This window comes from Papio anubis, chromosome 15 (assembly GCF_008728515.1).
Source record: "Papio anubis isolate 15944 chromosome 15, Panubis1.0, whole genome shotgun sequence".
NCBI lineage: Eukaryota > Metazoa > Chordata > Mammalia > Primates > Cercopithecidae > Papio > Papio anubis.
Genome location: NC_044990.1, coordinates 26,699,770 through 26,718,776, shown reverse-complemented (window position 1 = coordinate 26,718,776; position 19,007 = coordinate 26,699,770). Strand labels below are relative to the sequence as shown.

Below are 19,007 nucleotides of genomic sequence, written 5' to 3'. Positions count from 1 at the left end.
ACATTCTATTGGAGATTTTAGACAAAGCAATTAGGCAAGAAAAAGAAATAAAAGGTATCCAGATTTTAAAAAAAGAAGTAAAACTATCTCTATTTGCAAATGACATTATTTTACATATGGAAAATCCTAAGGAATTCACTAAGAAACTATTGAAGCTAATAAACTAGTTCACCAAGTTTTCAGAGTACAAAATCAACATACAAAAATCACCTGTATTTCTATATACAGCTAAGTAATATGGAAACAACCTATGTGTCTGTCAACAGTCAAGTGGATAAACAAAATGTAATATATATAAACAATGGACTATTATTCAGTCATAAAAAGAAAAGTGATCCTGTCACTTGCCATAACACAGGTGGACGTGGAGGCCATTACGCTAAATGAAATAAGCAGACACAGAAAGAAAATTATTGCATGATCTCATTTACATGTGGAATCTAAAAATAGGGGGTGTCACCAAAAACAAATGCAACAAAAACAAAACTAAGTAAATGGGACTTAAACTAAAAAGTTTCTGCATAGCAAAAGAAATAATTAACAGAGTAAACACACAACCCACACAATGGGAGAAAAATATTTACAAACTGTACATCCAAAAAAGGATCCAGAAACTACAAGAAACTCAAGAAAATAAGCAAGGAGAAAACAAATAATCCCGTTAAAAAGTGGACAAACTAGGTGAATGGATTGGTTTTTTTGTTTTTGCTTTTGCAACACAGTTTCACTCCTGTCGTCCAGGCTGGAGTGCAATGGCGCAATCTTGGCTCACTGCAACCTCCGCCTCCTGGGTTCATGTCATTCTCCTGCCTCAGTCTAGAGAGTAGCTGGGATTACAGGCGCATGCCACTACGCCCAGCTAATTTTTGAATTTTTAGTAGACACAGAGTTTCACCATATTAGCCAGGCTGGTCTCGAACTCCTGACCTCAGGTGATCCACCCGCCTTGGCTTCCGAAAGTGCTAGGATTATAGACGTGAGCCACCGCGCCCGGCCGAACGGACATTTTTCAAAAGAAGATACACAAATGGCCAACAAACACGAAAAATACTCAACATCACCAATCACAAGGGAAATACCAATTAAAACCATAATGAGATACCACCTTATCACAGTCAGAATTAGCCTTATTAAAAAGTCAAAAAAGGGTGCGGGGCGGCGGCAGCGGCGCGCGCGGAGGCGGGGCTGGGCGGAGGGCCTTGCGCCTCGTCACAGCGCGGGGGGCTGAGGTGGACATGGAGGCCATTATGCTAAATGAAATAAGCAGACATGGAAAGAAAATTATTGCATGATCTCATTTATATGTGGAACATAAAAAAGGGGGTGTCACCAAAAGCAAATGCAACAAAAACAAAACTAAGTAAATGGGCCAGCCCGGGAGACCCCGGCCCGCCGCCTCACCGCTGGAGGACCAAAGCGCAGGCAGGGTCCCGGCGGCGCGTGGCAGGGGGCCGGGCCGAGTCAAAAGTCTATTTAAAAAGCGGTTAGAGGATGCCTCGGAGTGATAAAGACCTGATCCCTGGGGCGTTTGGGGACACTGGCTGCAGTTTCATCACAGTCGATCTGGACGTAAAGAGAATTTCAAGAGTTTGTTGGTCAGGTCAAGAATAAATCTATGCGTGATGTCGTCCTGATCCTGGGTTTATAGTCGTCGTCCTTTTTAAACTGCAAAGGAGCATTTGCAGGCTTTATCTCATGGCCACCGCTTGCCAACCTTTTTTTTAATTTCTATTTTTTATTTTTTATTTTTTTGAGACGGAGTCTCGCTCTGTCACCCAGGCAGGAGAACGGTGGTGCGATCTCGGCTCACTGCAAGCTCCACCTCTCGGCTTCAAGCGATTCTCCAGCCTCAGCCTCATGAGTAGCTGGGACTACAGGCTCACACCACCACGCCGGCTAATTTTCGTATTATTAGTAGAGACAGGTTTTCACTGTGTTGGCCAGGCTGGTCTCAAACTCCCGACCTCGCGATCCGCCCGCCTCGGCCTCCCAAAGTGCTGTGATTACAGTCGTGAGCCACTGCACCCAGCCGCCAACCTTTTGAGGACATGAAGCTGGCAGAAAAATAAAGCGTCGTCCCTCTGCGCGTCCCTCCTCGTCTGCTAGAACGTTTCTCAGGAATGCTCCTCCAGGGATTGCTCCCCAGTCCTAATGGGAGGCCTTTGGTCCACCACGGAGCTTTAGGTTCCCCGGGTGCTTCTCGGAGGCTGACGAGGGCGTGGAGAACGTGTCGGTGAGCGCACTGGTGCAGCACGCTGCAGCGCAACGGGGCTGCTCGGGGCACCAGCAATGAGCGCGCTGCACTGAGAGGCCACAGGGCAGACGCCAAGCCAGCTGCCAAGCCCACCGTGCACAAGGAGTAGCCCGTATTGCCTGCCTGTGGTCTTGTTGCTGACTTTGACCCCACGGGGGAGGAGGAAACTGCAGACTTTGGCCCGTTGGTGCTAGATTAAGACAATGACGATTCCATGGACCGGAACACTGGGGAAGCCATCCAGGAGTACCTGAAGGCAAAGACTGGAGCCGCACAGGCAGGGGCTGGCAGGGGCGAATCAGGCGCAGCCCAGCCTTCCAGGGCCGCAGGCAGTGGCAGTAGATGTAAGCCAGAACCATCTCACGGCAGTGCCCCGACTTCCGTATGTCCCCCTGAAACTTGTACCTGGCTCAGGTGGTGGCCCTGGCAGCCCGGTGAAATCCAGTGAGGACTAGGGTTCCGCCTCCCCCGGCAGCGCGAGCAGCAACCACTCCTTTCAGCAGAGCATTAAGGCGGAAATAGAATAGTTTCTGAATGAGAAGAGACAGCATGCGAACCAAAAATGTGATGGGTCAATAGATAAAAAACCAGACCCAAACGAAAATTCGACCAAGTCACTCTTGAAATCCCACCAAGAGTCAGCGGCAAAGGTGGCGCATCGGCAGGGTCTGATGGGCGCCCATAAGGAGTTCGCCTTTTGCAAACCTCCCGGGTTAGCAAAGGCGAACGTGCAGCCCTGAAGCCTCAAGTCCAAGGTCACGACCAAGCAGGAGAACAAGGGCAGCCCAAAGCCAGCAGCCCCTTGCCGCCCTTCAGAAGCACCACAGAATAAAAGTGGGGTCAAGAGGAGCGCCGGTGCCCTGAGAAGGGGAAAGCGAGTCATGAGCTCGGCACAGGCGCCCGAAGCGTCCGACTCCAGCAGCAACGACGGCACTAAGGAGGCCATCCAGGTGTACTAGCTGCAGAAAACACGCAAGGAGGCCAACGGGGACCTGCCCCAGAGGGCCCAGCTCCGGGAGGAGAGAGGACGCCCGACCCTTCCGCACTACGGCACAAGCAGCGCCACAAAAAGTGCCTTGCGCGAGACCCACAGAAAAACACCCAGCTAGAGGAAGCCAGTGGCCACCAAGGCCACAGACCCTTGCCCGGGACGCCTGGACGCTGAGCATTCCCCACAAGCTCCCGAAGAAAACCAAAGCTCCGCCTCCAGCGAGCCCGGCTTCCAGGAGCGAGTTTGTAGAACGGTCCTCGTGCCAGGCAGACATGTCCGCTGAAGTGACGTGCGCGGAAGCAGTCTTGGGCATTTCCAAGACTAGCCTGCCAGACCCGTGTAAGGCAGCAACAAGTCCCTGTCTGCAAACCCACTCTTCTACTCCCCGAACGTGCCTTCCCACTTTGACGGCGACAGTAGCTCCGTGGACAGCGACGACAGCATCAATCAGGAAATCCAGACGTTTTGAACCTCAAGGCACATTCGGGGAGTTTGCTGACCAGAGGTGAGAGCTGCTCGCAGGCTGCCCAGGGCCCACTTTCACCGCCTGGCCCCAACAGCCAGACCAGTGGCCCCAAGGCCCCTCTCTCTAAAACACCGGACCCACCTCTGAGCTGCAAAAGGAAATGTAGAGGCGGCGGCCACGCCGTGAGGCCATCCACGCCCAAGAAAACGCGGGAGGTGGTGAAAGATGGTGGCCAGGATGCCGACCACAGCCAGGTGTGAGCCGAGCCGGGCCATGAGAGGCGAGACCTGCCCGTCCAGGGCAAAGCCAACGAGGTCCTGGGAGGGGAGGGCGCAGCCAGGGGGCCCGGCGACACTCGCATGACGCAGGGCCAGGGTAAGACAGATGAAGCGAGGCGTCTGGACGACAAGGAGAGCTCCAAAGACAAGAGCAGCTCCCTGGACAGTGACGAGGACCTGGACACGGCCATCAGGGACTTAAGGTCCAAGTGAAAGCTCAAGAAGCATTGCAAGGAGCCCAGGGCTGCGTGCAGGAAGAAGTTCAGGTTCAGCACTGCCCAGACGCACTTCCTGGAGCAGCTGGGCGGGCTCTGGAGAGACTGGAAAGACCGAAGCCCGCCAGTGCTTAATAGCTGACTCTCCAAGTCCACGAGAGACAGCGGCGAGGGCCCAGGGAAGAAACCTCCCAGTGTCTGTGGCAGTAATGGCAGAGAGGAAGAAGCAGGAGGGCGCCAGGAGCCAGGACACGGCCCCAGCCTTCCGAGTGAGGGGACCCGCCTCTGCCTCCACCTCTGAAGGGAATCCATTCCCCAGGGAATGCCAGGGCCCAGCTCCCAGCCCCGGCTCGCTGTCTCACGACAGCAGTTCAGTGCACAGTGACGATAGCATCGAACTGTAGATTACTAAGTTTTTGGCGGAAAAGGCCAAGGAGTCTGAGCAGTTCAGAAGTTCAGGCAGAGGGCCCTGCTGCTTTCGGGACTGGGGGCTCATTCAGGCCAGACTTGCTGGGCAGTAAGGAGCCGGCCCCACCGCCTGGCGTGTGCACGCAGAGCCAGAGGGCCAGGGGGTCCTACAGCCAGCAGAAGGGCCGTGAGGTGCAGAAAGCGCTGGAGCACAAGGCGCAGCCGGCCTGTTCAGCCAGGGCGGGCAGGGGCTCCCCGCTGCTCCGGCCCAAGGGGATCCAGCACCACCGAGGAGCACCAGTGGCAGTGTCTCCGCCAAGGGGCTCTCAGAGAGCAGGAGAAATGTTTACATTCAGAAAGACCAGAGCTCACAAGGGGCCGAGAATGCTGCCAATAGTGCTTTTGGTCAGCTGCCCAGCAGTGCCACAGCGGGCACCGAGGCAAGAGGTGCTGGGGGGACCTTTCACTTGGGCTGCGGGAGCCGGGGCTTCCTCACCCCCAGCCAGGAAGCTGAGGGACTCTGGAGCCCAGATCGACGACACCCTGCCCTGGAGCGACTTCACCCTCCGGAGCCTATGGGCTGCGCTCCGAAGGTAGAGATGCGGAGTAGAGGCGGGGCGTCGGGAGCGGAAAAACCAAGGGTTCCGAGGGCCCCGCCCAGGGCCTGCCCAGCCTACCTCTTGCGGGCTTCTCCCCGTGCGGTCCACCCAGCTCTTCCATTTTGGAAAGGGTGTCTCCCGGGGGTGCAGGCAGGCCGGTCTCTTCAGCCCCCACACGAGGCTGCCTCTGCAGGGCGCGTCCTTCTCGGCCTTCAGGGAGGCCCAGGCCGAGCCCAGCCCTGTCTTTGGAAGCCCACACTTGCTGGCGAAGAAGGACGGCGGGCCCTGGCCAAGCCGGAAGGCACAGACAGGGCTGAGTTTGCCCGACAGGAGGAACTCGGGCTCAGAGGAAAGTATTTTAGACCTGAGGTATTGACGAAGGGTCACCGATAGGGACGACCAGGACCAGGACGCCTTGGACGGGGACGCCTTGGGCAGTGACTTCAGCGACACTCCGCACACGGAGAACAGTGGCAGCAGCTCAGCAATGAAGGTCTAAGCCCTCGAGTTGTGGGTTCGTGTCCCGGTTTCCGTGCATTTGTGGAAAGGGGCATATCTGTGCGTGTATCCGTGTGTATGTGTGACGGTTCTGTGGTTGCAGGGAGGGGAAACAGGAGTCCCTTATACGTATAGCCCTGTATAGACGTACACCAACATGAAACAATGCTTTTATTTAACAGATGTGTCCTGGTAAATATGATTTTTGTAGCTATCTGTAAATTATTTAAAGTGAGGTAAAAAATATTTTTAGAAAATACTGTTGTTCAGTTTTGTAGGGTGTTTCTAACTGCAGTTTTCTGTGTTCTGCATACAAGTCTTAGATTAGAAAACATTTGGTTCTTATCATCGCAGCCAAGTTCACAGACTCTGATGTTTTTTGGTTGTTTGCTGGTGACAATGTCCATCGGTGGCAGCAGTGGTAGCCTGAGGAAGGCCAAGCTACCCTCCCCGGGAATCTCTCAGATGCCCCAAGGTATCTGTCGGGAAGCTCGCGGGACAGCATTTTTTATACAGAGGACATCCCTGCCCCCTTGCCGCCCCCTGGTCCTTGGAGGCCAGAGCACATTTGAAAACTGCAGTCACAGCCGTCCCCTGAAAAACGATTTGAAGCACAATGGCCAGCAAGCACGTGAGGGCTCCCTGTTGCATGTGAAATCCCCCGCGGATGTCAGTAGCAGCTGCTCTGCAGCTCAGCCCTGGGCCTGGGTGGATTCATGTCCAATCTTTTTCAATCACTAGATGATTCTAACGTCTAAATAAACCCCTTTTTGTATGGAAAATAAAGTAAAAAAAAAAAAAATAGATGTTGGTGAGGATGCAGTGAAAAGGGAATGCTTATACACTGTTGGTGGAAATGTAAATTAGCACAACCTCTATGGAAAATAGTATGAGGATTTCTCAAAGAACTAGAAGCAGCAACCATTCGATCCAGCAATCCCACTACTGGGTATCTACCCAAAATAAAAGAAGTCATAATATCAAAAAGAGACCTCCACTTGTTTACTGCAGCATCATAATTCACAGCTGCAAAAGTATGGAATCAACCTAAGTTCCCATCAACTGATTAGTGGATAAAGAAAGTGTGGTATATATCTCAACAAACTAGGCATTGAAGGAACATACTTCAAAATAAGAAGAGCCATCTATGACAAATCCACAGCCAACATCATACTTAAGAGGCAAAAGTTGAAAGTGTTCCCCTTGAAAGGCAAAACAAAACAAGGATGCTCTCTCACCACTCCTATTCAACATAGTATTGGAAGTCCTACCCACAACAATCAGACAAGAGAAGGAAATAAAGAGCATCCAAATAGGAAAAAAGGAAATCAAACTATTCCTGTTTGCAGATGATGATTCTATACCTAGAAAAATCCCATAGTCTCTGCTCAAAAGTTCCCTCAGCTGATAAGCAAAGTTTCAGGATATAAAATCAATGTACAAAAATCACTAGCATTCCTATGCACCAACACCACCCAAGCTGAGAGCCAAATCAAGAATGCAACCCATTCACAATAGCCACAATAAAGAATAAAATATCTAGGAATACAGCTAACTAGGGAGGTGAAAACTCTCTACAAGAAACACTGCTCAAATACATCAGAGATGACACGAACAAATAGAAAAACATTCCATGCTCATGGATAAGAAGAATCGATATCATTAAAATGGCCACACTGCCCAAAGCAATTTACAGATTCAATGCTGTTCCTATCAGACTACCAATGACATTCTTCACAGAATTAGGAAAAAGAAAAAAAAAAAAAACTATTTTAAAATTCATATGGAACCAAAAAAAAGCCTGAATGTCCAAGGCAATCCTACACAAAAAGAACAAAGCTAGAGGCATCACATTACCCAATTTCATCCTTTTAAAAGATGTAGTACAAAGGATACGAACTAGCAAATACATAGGACAAACAAGTCCAGAAATCTAACGTACAACATGAGGACTATAATAAATAAAATGGTATTGTATTAGAGATTTTTGTTAAATACATAGATTTTAGCTCCTTTTTTTTCTTTTGCCAAGGCTGGAGTGCAGTGGCGCGACTTCAGCTCACTGCAACCTCTGCCTCCCGGGTTCAGGTGATTCTCCTGCCTCAGCCTCCACAGTAGCTGGGACTACAGGTGCCACCATCACACCCGGCTAATTTTTTGTATTTTTAGTAGAGACAGGATTTCACCATGTTGGTCAGGCTGGTCTCAAACTCCTGACCTCAAGTGATCCACCCACCTCGGCCTCCCAAAGTGCTGAGATTATAGGCATGAGCCTCCACGCCTGACTGATTTTAGCTGCTCTTATCCAAAAAAATTAGATTTTATTTCTATCCAGCTACAATGAATAAGCCAAAAAGGAAAGAAAACAATTCCATTTATAATAGTATCACCAAGAATAAATATTTAGAAATAATTTTCAACTATAAGATTTATACTCTGAAAACTAAAAACACTGTTGAAAGAAATTGAAGAAGACTTAAATGAAAAGACATTCCATATGCACATATCTGAAAACTTTGTGTTGTTAAGACGGCAATATTCCCCAAATTGATCTACAGATCCAACATAATCCCTATCAAAATCCCAGCTGCCTTTTTTTAAAACAGAAATTGACAACTTGATCCTAAAAATTCACATGGAAATTCAAGCACCAAGAGTAACCAAAGTAATCTTGAAAAAGAAAATCAAAGTTGGAGAACTCACACTTCCATATTTCAAAACATACTACAAAGCTATAATAATCAAAATAGCATGGTACTATAAGAATAAACATACAGAGCAATGGAATAGAACTGAGACTCCAGAAATAAACCCTGGCTTTTATAGTCAACTGATTTTCAATAAGGGCACCAAAACAATTCAGTGAAGAAGGAATAGTCTTTTTCATAAGTGGTGCAGGGACAACTGGATATCCACATTCAGTAGACTGGAGTTAGACCTCTTCCTCACATCATACACAAAAATTAACTCAAAAAACAACAACAAAAAAACCCCCAAGACTTACAAGTAAGACCTAAAAATCATATGACTCTTAGAAGAAAGCATAGAATAAGTCATCATGACCTTGGGTTAGTCACGGCCTTCTTAGATACAACATGAAAAGCCCAAGCAACCAAAAAACAACAACAAAAAAAAAACAAATAGAAAACTGGACTTCATCAAAATTAAAATCCTACGCTCCAAATGACATCATCAAGAAAGTGAAAAGGCAACTCACAGAATGGGGGGAAGTCTGAAAATAATATATCTTATAAGAGACATGCATAAAGAAGAAGCTTTAACTGCATCTTAAAAACAGAATTTAGGCTAAAGGAAAAAAGAAGGGTATTCCAAAAAAAGGGGGAGACAGCATGAATATAAATACTAAGGGAGGAGAACACAGGCATTGGGGGCCATCAATGGAAATAAAAAATAAGACTGGAAGGAAGGTTAAAGCACAGACTATGGAGAACTACAAACACTGAGACAGTTTGGACTTTACTTCTTCATAATGGTGGTGGGAGCATGGGCGGGTGTTACAATGGAGGCTATTGAGAGTGGGTTGTAACAATGAAAAATAAATTTTAAAGCAAAGGGGGCAAACTGTAAACCAGTCTTTTCTAAAACTCAGGCACAGGATGGATGAGATGGAGAAAACTGACTTTTTTCTAGTCAGAAAGAGGCACTAAAACATGCATTTAAAAATGCCCAAATGACATAAGCTTCCACCTTCTGAAATTAAAAAAATAAAAAGGAAACTAAAACCAAAGCAAACAGTAAAAACCAAGCACTGCTGGTAAGAGAAAGGAAGGGACAGATGTGAGAGGCAATGCAAAAAGATAACTTGAGACTGAATGGATAGGTTTAAAATAGGAGTCTGGCATAGTTTTAATTAGTCCTATGGATAGACAATATCAAGGCAAACCTGTAAAGGAAGCAAATGGTAATGTAAAATTCCACTTCTTCCTAGAATGTAGAAAGCTGCAGAGTATTGCTCCCACCTTCACAACAAGAACAAGCCAGATAAGGAATAAAAACATAACCTTTCTTGAAATCAACATATCCTTTCCTTATATTTCAGATTAGTTTCCCCTAAAAAAAGGAAACTCCAGTGAGAGAAAAGATATAAATAATGGCTCATCTGTGGCACAGCATGAAAGGAAGAGACACAGGGAACCCTAACAAAAGTAAAAAGTATTCAGCTAAAAATTTTTAATGAATGCTGATTACAAAACAACAAAAATCCATTTAAATATAAAAAATAAATAGGTTAAAATCAAAATGAAGGTAAAAGATATATAATGTAAACAGTGATCACAAGAAAAGTGGAATGGATATGTGGACACTGCAGAACAAAAGATACAAATTTGGATAAAAAAGCACACTGCATAATGATAAAGGTACCAATTTACCTAGAAGGCATAAAAATTCTAAACTTGTATGCACCCAAGAATAAAGCTTTAAAATACACTAATAAAGGCCAGGTGTGGTGGCTCACGCCTGTAATGCCAGCACTTTGGGAGGCCGAGGAGGGCAGATCACAAGGTCAGGAGTTCAAGACCAGCCTGACCAACACAGTGAAACCCTGTCTCTACTAAAAATACAAAAATTAGCCGGGTATGGTGGCACATGCCTATAATCCCAGGTACTCAGGAGGCTGAGGCAGGAGAATCGCTTGAACCCGGAAGGCGGAGGTTGCAGTGAGCCAAGATCGTGCCACACACTCCAGCCTGGGTGACAGAGCAAGACTCTATCTCAAAATAAAATAAAATAAAATAAAAAATACATTAATAAAAAACAGAATTTAAAAAGGTCAATCTAATTATAGTTGGAAGCTTCATATTTCTCCCTCAATAATTAGTAAAATACACAGAATGAAAATCAGTAAGGATATGGATGATCTACTGTACCTTTTCTATGTATAGATACACAAATACTTACCATTGTGTTACAATTGCCTACAATGTTCAGTACAGTAACATGCTGTACACGTTTGCTGACTAGGAGCAACAGGCTATATACCACACAATGTAGGTGTGTCATAGGCCATACCATCCAGGTTTGTGTAAGTACATGCTATGATGTTCACACAACAATGAAATCACCTAATGACACATTTCTCAGATGTGTCCCCATTGTTAAACAACACATGACTGTATTTATTTAAAATATAACCACCATATCACAAAAATAAGTGGCTCTATCAAGGGCAATATATCCCAAAGCTCTTTGAGATATGTATATACCCATACATTTCATATACATATATATGTATGTATAACAAAAAGCCTATGAGGTTCATATTCAGGCATTATTTCTGCCTTACAGGTTAGCAAACTGAGACTCTTAGAATTAACCAATTTGCCTAAAATCATATAGCTACAATATAATTACAACCAAAGTTTTCTGCCTTGAGGTCCAAGGCATTTTCCATTCTACCACACTGCCAATGAAGATGCAGAAAGTACACCAAAATTCTAACAGCTGATTCACCTTAAGTCACAATATGAACAGCACCTTAGCCAATTTCTTAATGGAAAGTCCTATTCATATGCTATAAGCAGCATGAACACAATCTAACCTTATGAACAAAGTTAATCATTATTATTACACTTCACTAAATATTTATTTAAAAAAAAAAAATTTTCTAGACAAAATACCACAAACTTTAAAGGGATTAATACATGCTTTCATGTATGCATAAACAACTTTTCTGACTCTAAAGTACTTAAAAATAAGAGTTTTAACAAACATACTGCATCAAAATCACAACAATGCATTTAAAATTATAACCATTTTAACTGATATCCTAAATTCTCCAAAAAAAATTACATTAATGATAAAATTTTCTGGGGTATTTCTTAAGTAAAATTATTCTGTTTCCAAGACCTAATATACACACTCATTGACTCTAATAAGAGCTTTATATGCATTAATTTATTTAATCTGCACAATAACTCCAAGATCCAGAAATTATTGTCAGTCCCTTTTACAGATAAGAAAACTAAGGCTTGAGAATTGTAGATAACATGTTCAGGATAATGGAGTTAGGACATGGTATATCTGTTTGACTCTTAATCCTTGCTCTTAACCCATCCTCTATCCCAATAAACATCACCTACTTTCTATTGTTAAAAAGGGGTTTCCTTTTTTGACAATATTCCTCCTCTTGTTTCAAAGAAGACAGACAACTGCCACTAGAATAGCTGCACTGGAAACATATTCATTCTGTCATTACATGTGCCTCTTAGAACACACTCTATCACATTCTCCCTTAGATATTATTATATAAATGAAGGTTAAATTCTCAGGCCAACCCTCAAAAACTTAACTGTCACTTAAAATCATATTTCAAGGAAAAGTCTGTTGATTTATAACACAACAACAGGACATCATCTTCTGTTATACCCTTCAAAAGCATACCTCAAATCCCAAAAGTAACATGAAATTCCTTTCTTACCTTCCTCCAGTACCTAGCCATAAATAATTTCACACATCCTAGTCCCCATCATGAGGTCCATTAGGAAATAACATTTAAATTGGGCCAGTTCCCAGGGAAGGTAGAGACAAAGCCAGGATGAAAAAAGGGTTAATAAAGCAGTAATATTTGCTTAAATATGTATTCAATTCTGAAGCTCAAAAGAGCCTCTACTGTTAAAACTATTATTTTTATAGTTTAGTACAAAAAAAATAAGTTATGTGAACTAGGCTGGAAATCTAACTACTATATCAAACTTACAAACAGATTTGGAACACAATGCACTTATAAATTGAAAACTACAGTATGTATACTCACTAATACTCTCTATAATCAGCTATCCCAAAATTTCTGAACACCAAAAATCTAGTATTTTAGGAAGAGAAAAGTGAAGGAGCTCTGATTCCATTTAATTGTATATGCACAAAAACAGCTTTGTACATGAAGTACCCAAGTCAGTTAAAATATACACTAGATGCCTGGGGATTATAATACCCAAGTCATACACTCAAGATACTTCAGTATTCCTTTCTTTTTAGATAAGAAATGTGAGACTATGTTCAATTCTTTGGAAATTATGACACTTGTTTTCTCCTTTTTACTGCCAGAGATTTTATTTAATGGTTTTAAACACTTTTCTTATGGGACATACATAAACACATTCTATTGTGTTAATCAGATCAGTAAAAACATATATACTTTTATACTACTATTTTGAGAAAGTAAATTCATTAAAAGTATCTGTCTGAAGTGTAATCTACCAATAATCATCAAGAGTCATAAAAATGTTCATAGCTTTTGATTTAGTAATTCATCTTATACGAATTTATTCTAATAAAATAATCAGAGATTCATTCATTAATTTATTTAACAAATTATCAAGGACTCACTTTGTGCCAGGCATTAGTCTTACGAATACAAATGTTTATTACATTATTTTATAGCATCAAAACGTTGGAAAAAACCCAAATATCCAGTAAGAGTTAACAAATTAAAATATATCCAATAGCTAAAATATTATACTATCACTAGAAACTATATTACAAAAAAATTTAATAACATAAGAAAATGCTCATATGAGAAAAAAAACAGGAAAATACAAAACTATGTGTAACTACATGTAACTATACATAACTACATGTATAATCTCAAATTTATATTTGAGATCTTATTTCCTAGGGACCTTGGTCAAGTTACTCAACCTCACTCTACTCGGTGTCTTCATCTGTAAAAATAAAGATTTTATATTTCATCTCAATGGTTTTTAAACGAGTTATTTGTAGATTTGTAAAGTTGATTGTTTTGTGTGTGTGTGTTTTTTTTTTTGAGATGGAGTCTTCTCTGTTGCCCAGTCTGGAGTGCAGTGGCATGATCACAGCTCACTGCAAGCTCTGCCTCCTGGGTTCAAGCGATTCTCCTGCCTCACCCTCCCAAATAGCTGGGATTACAGGCATCTGCCACTATGCCTGGCTAATTTTTTTATTTTTAGTAGAGATGGGGTTTCACCATGTTGGCCAGGCTGGTCTTCAACTCCTGACCTCAAGTGATCACCCACCTCAGCCTCGCAAAGTGCTGGGATTACAGGTTTGAGCCACCACGCCCAGCCTTATTTTTGTTTGTTTGTTTGTTTGTTTGTTTATTTATTTATTTATTTTGCAACAGGGTCTTCTTCTGTTGCCCAGGCTGGAGTGCAGTGGTGCGATCTTGGCTTACTGTAACCTCCGCGTCCCAGGTTCAAATGATCCTCCCACCTCAGCCTCCCAAGTAGCTGGGACTACAGGCACACGCCACCATGCCCGGCTATGTAAAGTTCTTATACTATTGCCCCAGTACATATAAAACTCTAGTAATTATTTGCTGCTTTTATTAAGCATATACATTTATACATATGCAAAGAAAAACATGAAAGGAATATATCAAAATATTTTCAAGATCCTGAATTCTAACAAAACTAATTCTGAGTCAATCAGGAAATCTGAACACTGACTGCATATTAGAAGGTATAAAAATTATTTTATAAGGTATGGCAGTGTTTTTTTAAAAGTCCTTGTATTATAGTGAATAAAATATAACTAAGACCTGCTTTAAAATTGTTTGGTGGGAGGCATATATGGAGGGATTTTTTTTCAACCTTTTTTTTTCTTTTTGAGACGGAGTCTCGCTCTGTTGCCAGGCTGGAGTACAGTGGCACAATCTCCGCTCACTGTAACCTCCACCTCCTGGGTTCAAGCAATTCTCCTGCCTCAGCCTCCCAAATAGCTGGGACGACAGGCGCACACCACCACACCCTGCTAATTTTTTTTTTGTATTTTAGTACAGACAGGGTTTCATCATGTTGCCCAGGCTGGTCTCAAACTCCTGAGCTCAGGCAATCTGCCTGCCTCGGCCTCCCACAGTGCTAGGATTACAGGCGTGAGCCACCGTGCCCAGCCTCAAACATTTTTAACGTTAGCAGAGGTAAATTTCCTCTGGGTAGTGAAATTATTATTAGCTTTTATTGTCTTTATATTCTTCTATCTTTCAATTTTTATATAGTGATGTGAAGTTGTTTTTAAAATGAGAAAAAAAAATTTCAAAACATTTTAAGAAAATCCTTACCAATACTCCATCCACAGATGAAACTTTCTCCCAAGTTAACCAAGCTCTCTCTCTGACATGATCTGGTATCTTTAATTTCTGACATAACGCAGTAAAATCAGGTTCTTCGGTTTCTTCAAACTCAAGCCTACCAAATGAAAATAATCATATAATTGGCATATACTTATAAATCAAATTGATTCAGTACACACTTGTTTCAATAGTTTGCACATAACACTACTGTGAAAGAGAACATTATTAAATACTTTAAGATCTTATTTTATCATAGAAAAAATTACACTTCAAATTTAAACATGATTATCCTTTTCATGGTCATTCCAAAACAAGGATACCACACAGTGAAAAATATTTGCTTGCATGGTAAGTCAAATATACTTCAGAGCAGCAAAACACTTCTGTGAAGGAAAATAAATGTAACAGCTAAAGCTGTTTGGGAAAATAGGACAAAGATAACAAGAAGAAGATAAAAACCCATAGATAATATTATACAATTCAACACCAGTAACTTTGTTAAGCTGTAGTCTACTCTTATCAATGTTTCACATAACCTCTCTACCTACTAGCACATCTTACATGATGTGACTGCTTATTTTTGTCCTTTCTCCTTAACAAAGACAAGCATTCAATAAATTCTTGTTGGCTAATTCCTTTTCATTCATCTAATTTCTATGTGACATCTAATAATAAGAATAGTACGAAGAATAATTCATAATTCTTGAGTATTTACTATGATCCTATAGAAAGTACCTTAAACATATGGTTTCACTGAATCCTGACATCAGCCCTTTTAGATAAGTATTCTCATCTGTAAAAACAGACATTTACAGATGTGTGTCAAATCAGAGAAGTTAAAGAACCTACCTGAGGTCTCAGCCAGTAAGAGGTAAACCACCATGTGAGCCTAACAATCTAACTCTATAATCCATGCCCTTGACCACTATTCTAGATTGCCAATTCCTCCTTCAAAACATAATTCGTTGTTTTTTTTTTTTTCTTGTTTTGAAATAGGATTTCACTCTGTCATCCAGGCTGGGGTACAGTGGTGAAATCATGGCTGACTGCAGCCTCAAACTCCTGGGCTCAAGGGATCCTCCCACCTCAGCCTCCTAAGTAGATGTGCTTACAGGCGTGCCACAGCGACTGGATAATTTTTTTTTTTTAATTTTTTTGTAGAGACAGGGTCTTGTTTTGCTGCCCAGGCTCCTCTCAAACTCCTGGCCTCAAGCAATCTTCCCACCTTAGCCTCCCAAAGTGCTGGCATTACAGGCGTGAGCCAACATGCCTGGTCAACTTTTTTGTTTGTTTTTTTAAAGACTGGGGTCTTGCTTTGTTGCCCAGGCTGGCCTCCAACTCCCAAGCTCAAGCAATCCTCCTGCCTCAGCCTCCTGAGTAGCATGGACTACAGGTACATGCCGTCACGCCCAGCTTGAAACATGATTAACCTTTGATTATTTCAACAATGAATGTGGTATGCTGTTCCTAGTGACACTTTCCCTTCCAGCTACATTACTTAGGCCAGAGATAAGGCAACAGAAATAAGATCTCAACTCTCAAATTAGGAATGGAATCTGTCACTGGAAGTGTAGTTGGACTGAGCCCTGATTCCATCTCCAGGCAAGATGCTCAGCATCAGACTGCACGGCAGTGGTTCTACCCTTGCTGGTTAATTTATAGAGTTCAATTGTCTATGTTAATGAAACCCTTTGTGGGTAAGGATAATCAAGAACAGACTGTATCTTGTATGGATCTGACTTATAAGAGAATTTTTTATAGTTCCATTACTTAAAATATATAAAATAATGAGTTAAAAAATGAAAGAAACAGTCCTCTTTTTTCCAAGCAGTGGTCAGAACGTCAATATTCCTGGTTACCCTACATTAGAGTATGCTTCTAAAGCTGTGTGCGTAACATGGAATTCTTTAGAGTAGCCATTACTGCATTTTCCAAAGGGAAATTTGCAAGAATTGGATACATCAGAATTTAATCAGAAACTAAAGTCATGTCTTTTCCCAGAACATGCCCCAGACGTGGTTTTTAATTTTTTTGTTGTTGTTTTGGTTTTTTAACAAATATGGTTTTTAACTGACCTATAAGACAGTCCATTTAAATATATAAATTTTTAATAGCCTTCCACGGGCCATTTCCTAAATCCCACTTCAATCTTTTCTGCCGTTAATTCTGTTAGTGTCTACCGAGTGGAAAGAAATGGGTGAGGGTGAAAGGATTTGGTGATGGGCAAGAATAGGGGAGAAAATAGTGAAAAACAGAAACAAGTCCCATTCCCCCTGCAATGAACTTGTAATCTCAAAGTAGAACCAGTGCTGACAATAATAATGACAATTACACTCTTTCAGTCATAGCTATTTAACCATAAAGTAGTACAATCAAGAAAAGTAAGATGATGCAATACAATAAATACTTCCCTTCAAGTTCTAGTGCATTCGCATGGACTTGCTTAAATTTAGATTCCACTTAATAAGGGAAAACGAAAATTTCCATTTGAGCACAGAACCACTAATTTTGTGCCAAAAACAAAGGCAAAAAGACGGGACACCAGGATCGTTGCTGGTTCAAAGTCAAAAGGCAAAATGGAAGTAATAATGAGACAAGCTGAAGCCGACTAACACGCAAGAAGAGTTCATCCAACAGAAAAAAAAAAACTTTAGAAACTTTCAAGCACTTCTGGTAAACGTCTCACGAAAGTTTTGCCCATGTATCAGTTCCTCTAAAGAGTTACATTCCATCGATCACTACAGATGGCTTTGAGTCCCCAAGGCCTCGATGCATTATTGTTCTAAGGAGAAGCCGCAAGGCTCCTGAGCCGAGTATCCTGCAGGCAATGGACACTCAGGACCCTGTGCTTCTTGTCCAAGGCTTTCTGGTTGGCCTCTCCCACGAATGGAGTTCAGATGCAGTGCACGCCCAGAAGAAAATACTTCCCAACTGTTGCATCGCGTGAGACCAAAACTGAAAGTCAGACGACCACCGGAGTACTCCAGTTCTCAACCGGTGAAGAACTCTCCCACAGACACCATTTTTGTATTTTTATTTTTCATTTTTTTGCGTCTGATGGACGCTCGCAACGACCCTCTGCCTCTGAGCCTCACAAGAGGGAACTGCACCTGTCACTTCGTTCAGGACCCTAGACCCACCCGCCCGACACGTGTCAAGTTAAAGCCAAGACCCCACGCCCGCAACCCCAAAATCCTGTCACCATTCTGCAGACTCTCCGCGGTGGCGGGGGGCAGGGAGGGCGTCTCCTCACGCCGGGACCCGGCCCCCGGCGAGGACGCGTCCCGCCGAGCAGCCTTGGCGCCAGCCCTACGCACACGGGGCGCCCTTCCCGCGTGAGGCGGCGGCGGCTCTGCTCGCTCACCTGACCAGAGGCAGGTCCTCCGGACCGCTGTCCTGCTCTGGGTCCTCCTCAGGAGGGGGTGGCGGTGGCGGTGCCGGGGGTTCCGCGGCAGCGGCGGCGGCGGCCGTTTTTCGGGGGGTTTTGGGCGGCATGACGCCTTACCGAGGCGGGAGCCAGCGAGCTGTGGAGGAGAGCCGGGGAGGGCGAAGCGCGCGCACGTCGGGGCACGCCCCGTCCTCTCCTGACTCCCGTTACAAAAATAATTTCAACGTCCCCTGAGAAAAACCGGACGCGCCTTCCCCCGCCCGGCAACTGAGCGCCGCGTCCAACCGCGGGAAAACGTCACTTCCGCCCGCGGCGTCACGTCCGCGAGGCTCCCGGGCCCGCCGGCGTTTGTGGGGAACTGGGGCGCTGGTCGGTGCGCGGGCTGGGACGCTAGATGGGAAGGGATAAACTGGGAAACCTGGCGTGGGTCCAGGAGCCTTCCCAGAAGCATCCGGCGCAGCCCGGACGTGTTTCTACCCGGAACCACCCCCTCCAAGCCGAGCTGCCCTTAACTGGGCTATACAAAGAGTCTGGCGGGTGACTGTGGGCCGTATCCCTATCCCGGGGTCTGATAGGGAAGACGCTCGGGCCCCGCAGGTAGTATCTGGCTAGTGCACCCTCGGCGGGCGCGCCGCTCTCCTTCTCTGGGCGGCGCCCGCCCTCTCATCGCGCTTAATCCGTTTTGCAAACTCGGCCAAAACAAAAAGAAACTTGGAGCGCTAGTAGATGCTGAACTTTACCAGTCACTAGAAGATACAAAATGTTAGACAGTTGCTGGCCTTTTGGGGGATCACTGGTTAGGGAAAGGAAGGGAGGGAGCTGTGGGGAATGAACGGATAGTAG

General features: G+C 44.1%; 1 protein-coding gene and 1 pseudogene across 1 annotated transcript in view; one reads left to right on the top strand and one right to left on the bottom strand.

The window, feature by feature from the left end:
- RB1 (RB transcriptional corepressor 1) overlaps positions 1-18,453 on the bottom strand; it is a 170,170-nt gene extending 151,717 nt beyond the window's left edge. Inside the window, exons 1-2 of the mRNA XM_031655844.1 lie at positions 18,141-18,453; positions 14,765-14,891 (exon numbers count right to left, since the gene is read on the bottom strand). Coding sequence (XP_031511704.1) covers positions 14,765-14,891; positions 18,141-18,271 — 258 coding nt within the window. The 5' untranslated portion in view covers positions 18,272-18,453. The remainder of the gene's footprint in view (positions 1-14,764; positions 14,892-18,140) is intronic.
- On the top strand, positions 1,365-6,339 carry LOC103879234 (annotated as a pseudogene).
- Positions 18,454-19,007: the final 554 nt, after the last annotated feature.